Source organism: Melopsittacus undulatus, chromosome 9 (genome assembly GCF_012275295.1).
Source record: "Melopsittacus undulatus isolate bMelUnd1 chromosome 9, bMelUnd1.mat.Z, whole genome shotgun sequence".
NCBI classification, from domain to species: domain Eukaryota; kingdom Metazoa; phylum Chordata; class Aves; order Psittaciformes; family Psittaculidae; genus Melopsittacus; species Melopsittacus undulatus.
The window spans coordinates 8,999,383-9,004,188 of NC_047535.1; the positions used below are offsets into that span (position 1 = coordinate 8,999,383).

Sequence of the window (4,806 nt, forward strand, 5' to 3'; positions counted from 1 at the left end):
CAGCAATTGGAAATAAGGACTATAAAAGTGCAAAGAAGCTGGGAGGGGAAAGGTTTATCACCAGAACACCTTTACCTACAGCTCTTGGGGAGTGTAAATGGAAGTGAAGACTTTTCCCTTTCACTCCCTTCAGTTCAGAGAGATACTGGAGGTCTAGGTGGCTCTTAGGTTTCCTTGATGGGCAATGGTAGGGAACCATTTTAAAGGATGATCCAGTAAAAACAGTAGGATTTAGCAAAAAATATTTATTTCATCACATGCATACAAGTTTTTACATCTTTGTATACAAAGGAGACTGAAAACTGTTTCATTTTAAAATCGATTCCACAGAGTGAGATTCAGTGGGAGACTGTGCAAGTCCATGTCCTATACTAAATATAAAGTAAATACTAGGACAGAAAGCAGAGCACATTAATCTTGTTAACTATTGAGTTACACATTAAAATCACAATCTATATTTAAATTCCTAATTTGGCAATTATTTTTCCTTTTGTGATTATATGCAATACACAGTAATGTCTGACATTCCTGCCATAACCAGCACCGTATTTTCAAAAGCTAGGCCCATCACTGGACACAAGATCAGGAGCTGATTTCCCAAGACTGTTGTCAGGCAAACCAGTCTTAGAAAAAAAGCAACATCCTCATGGCCTGTCAAGACAAAGCTATAGACAAGATTATTTACCCGTTACAACCTCTCACCACAAGTGAACAAAAAATGTTCAAGTGCAGTTAAAAATAGTCAAGTGCAGTTTAAAAAATGGCAAGTAAAGTGCTTAATCCTCTATTTACTGCCACTATGTCAGTGCAGTTTGTTTCATAACATTATGGAAATCACTGGTTTTGGTACAGAGGGGAATAGGGTCTACTTACCAACCCACTGACCTCCAAATTCATTTGCATGGCTAGACTTTGATTTATTAAAAAAAAACAAAACCAAACAAACACTTAAGGCATATTTACTATTAGTACTGAAGTCTACTGGAACAAACAAGTAGGATCCTCCAACAGTCCAATTTGTTCTGACTTTTACCATTTGCTGGCTTAGACCCATTGAAGCATCTTAGCAGGTCTAAATGTGTCAGCAGCAAAAGAGCTACCTCTTCTTTTGGGGAAGGACCACTGTTCCACAGGAGCTACAGGCTGACCTACACCAGGCTAATGCTGTAGTGCCAAATGAATTTTAGCAATGCTCCTCCTTACAGACACTGACAAAGTGTGGTCAAGAACAGATCCAATATGTGCATTATCTCCCTGCAGACAGACACCAGTGCTGCCTCCAGGACTCTTCCAGCCTCTGGTGTGGTATTTCTCTATGAAAATGAAGGATATAGTATTAGAAAAGAATACATTGCTTTGCATAGACAGATAGAAAACACTGGTTTTAAAGTTAATTGTTCCCCTTTCATTTTTCCTAATATCGTTGCTGGTAGAAAGTCCTGTAGGCCAACTTCCTATTTCTACCCTCAAGCTGCCAGGTTTTTCCCCTACCCTCAGCTGGTAAGGTCAGCAATTGGTCTTATCATGCTTTTAACTGCTTAATAGCTTTGGTCAGGTTACTGTAAAATCCAGCTATGCTAGCTGGAAAGAAGGAATCCACCACCGTTTGGGGAAGATAGCCACCAAGATCAGTCTGAAAGAAACTGAGGAGTTGAGTCCTGTCTGGTTCCCTGCAAAGACAAAAAGTGTTTTTTATAGCCAGGGGTTTAAAATCATTAAGAAATTTACAATTACTTTTTATCTACTGTCTGAATATACATACTTCTAAATACTTTTTTTTTAAGCAAACATCAGACATTTATTCCAAATTTCAATGAATATGACTATCCCCACCAGTCAAATTACAGTTAAACTAGGCCCTAAATAAGGTTCATGACTGTTTATGAATTATGGCAATGTAATAAACAACGAGATACTCATTTGCCAAAAATTAAGGCCGTATTTGTATGTTCTGCTGAATCTCTGCTTAAGAGTTCAGTGAGAATCCTATTGTGATGACAGATCCTGTAACATTAAAGACTTCCCTCTAGGAAACGAGAACAGACTAATATTCATTGGACAAAAAAAGAGAACAAAAAGGGCACTCAGTCATAATGATTACCAGCCAAAGGAAGCCAAAAACATGCCATTGCCAAGAGACTACAGATCACATGTGGCCATATATACACACCACACGATGAAAAGAAGGGCTTTAGAATATGTAACATTCAAATAGATTGCTTCTTACCCTGGAAGAGGTATACAGAAACAGCCACAGGGATAATTCAAACCTCTCACAAAATTTGGTCTAGGAGGACACAGCGGGTGTTCCACATTAGTTGCTGTAAGAAAAAGCATTCAAGAGAAGTGTCATTTCCCCAGAAGATGATAAAAAGAGTCCTTGGTACTCAAAGCACCAGCTGAGAAGCAAACTCATATGAGAATATTTTTCAGAATGGAAGTAGAACCTTTTCAGTGTGGGGCTATGTCATAAAAGCAGTCAGAAGAGGCCATGGAATGGGGAAATTAAAGTGTTTAATTTAGAAGCAATTATTACTGAGCTCTGAAGTAAGCATTACGACACTTTGAGGAAGTTTCATTGAACCCATGTGGTTTCAGGGCACTGCTTTTCTTGAAAGGTCATTCAAGTACTTCCAACAAATCCATGACACAGAGGTATGTCATGCCACTTGACTACTGAGAAACTGTACTCTACCAAGTATATGAATTCCTGGCAAAGCATTCCTGAACAGGATGGGAAAATGAGACAGCTGAACAATGGGGCAATAAAAGCTCTCACTTGTAACAGTTAAACAGGATAAAAATGAAACAAACACCCTTCCATGAAGTGGCAGACCTTTAAATATCAGAACTATTTAGTTTCATAAGAACAATTATTTCAACATACAGGAGTGGTGCATTTATTTAATGGCTTCACCAACTAGAGGTAATGCAGAAAAAGTTAAAAACAGGATTTAGGCTAAAATGGGACTCCTTTTAGAAAGCTTGCAATTCTTAAAACAACAACAACAAAACCATACACACACAAACACACACAGCAGTTCTATAGTAAATCAAAAACTTATTCAATCTCAAAATCACAGCAAAAGAAGAAAACACAGGCCAACGATATAATTATCTGAACATTAAGATGACTTACAGACTCCAAGAACAACAATGTAGATAGACCACTAATACTTTATCTTCTGATAAATTATGTTGATCAAATCAACATCTATGAAACAATACAATGCGTTACTTGTTTTTTATTTTATATTGATCTCTGGTAACTGCTGGTTATCTGCTAACATATTGTGAACACGTTGTGAACACAAGCATCTTACCAGCAGATAGCATTGTCCCATCTTCAAATTGCTTCATCAGTACCACATCCACAAATTCTCTTGGTGAAATAACCCTCATGAAAGCTGAAGGGGTTGTGGTTCTGCATACAGAGACAGCCTGAAAATCACAAAACAGAGGTATGTCAGTTGATGCTTTCAAAAGCACAGCAGAAAAATCCCATTATTTTCTGGTACTCTCTCACATACACTTTCTAAACTGTATCAAAGGGTTCTGCTACATTCTTTGTTGAACAAACTCAAATTGACACAGCTAAAAGGCACCATGGTGTGCTGATGAAGGACAGGTTAATGGAGAAAACTAGAGTGATAACACATTGTTTCCAGTCTGATTAAGGCCAGCTACCACGAGGGATGTTGAAAAGCTAAGATAACTAACAACAGTGTAGTGCAGGAATATTTAATGTTAAACACATATTTTATGCCCACAGTATTTAGCCAAGAATATATTAGCAGCTCTTTTCAGAAAAATAAAACATTGTTAAGCGAATACATACAATTTACAGAGAAGTGAAAGAAAAAAGATCTCTAATCCCAGTATCACCAGACTGATCCAGACAGAGGCTGCACAACTTCTGGAAGCATTTCGACTGCCCTGAATTTAACACAGGCTGCACGCCAGGAAGGTCTGTGCAGGGCCCAGCGCTCCTGACCACGCTCCACTATCACACGAACACGGTTTTTAAGGAACTTACATCACTGATGGCTTCGATGACCTCAAAGTCCTTCACGTTTTGGTCCCACTTGGTCCTGAGCCCTCCGGCCACCGGCTTTATACATTCCCAGACATCCATGGGGCTGGCAGGCAGGATCCCCTCTCCCCTGTACCTGCGGTGGGATGAAACGAATCCAAACCTCGCTGCTCCACCCTTCCCGGCCTCAAACACCCGCGGCAGCAGCGCAGGGGGGGATCCTTCACCCCGGCACCTCAGGAACCAACCGAGGGGTGCCGGGTGTACTCACACATTGCCAGCAAACTCCGCGGAGGGTCTCCATGACACCGAAACCTCGCTCTGCGGAAACAGGAAGCCTTCAGCCGCCGGGCCGAGCCAGCCCCCCGCCCCTCCGCAACCGCCCCGCCCGCTCACCGTGCGCCGGCAGCCCCGCCAGCCACTGGGGTCCTGCCGGTACAACCCCATCTTCTCGGCCGCCGTCTCGGCGAGCTCCGCGTAGTCCATGGTCGGGAAGGCGGAGCCACCGCTCGGCTGCCTCCTATGAGGGCTCCGTGCGCACCGCCCCCGTGGGCCGATGTTGGCGGCACCGCCTCCTTACCTGAGGGGCCGCGGCCTCACGCTGGGCCGGCCGGCTAAGCTCGGTTCGCTTAGCGGAGGAGGGAGGGCCGCGGGGCTCGGATCGGCCATGCAGGCTAGGCCAGGGCCTGGGGTGACTGAAGCGTGGCTCTCCCGGGCAGCTGGTAACAGCGGGCCTCGTCTCGGGAAGCAGCCGCAGCCACCAGGCCGCAGGC

The 4,806-nt window shown here is 43.0% G+C and overlaps 1 protein-coding gene across 1 annotated transcript; it reads right to left on the reverse strand.

Annotated features, from left to right (window-relative positions):
• Window positions 1-230: 230 nt before the first annotated feature.
• Window positions 231-4,583, reverse strand: STARD5 (StAR related lipid transfer domain containing 5). Its single transcript, XM_034065920.1, has 6 exons — window positions 4,430-4,583; window positions 4,305-4,354; window positions 4,037-4,169; window positions 3,324-3,441; window positions 2,228-2,321; window positions 231-1,670 (listed from the first exon to the last, which is right to left on the reverse strand). Exons 1-6 carry the CDS (start codon window positions 4,517-4,519, stop codon window positions 1,523-1,525), a joined length of 633 nt encoding a protein of 210 aa, XP_033921811.1. The 5' UTR covers window positions 4,520-4,583; the 3' UTR covers window positions 231-1,522.
• Window positions 4,584-4,806: the final 223 nt, after the last annotated feature.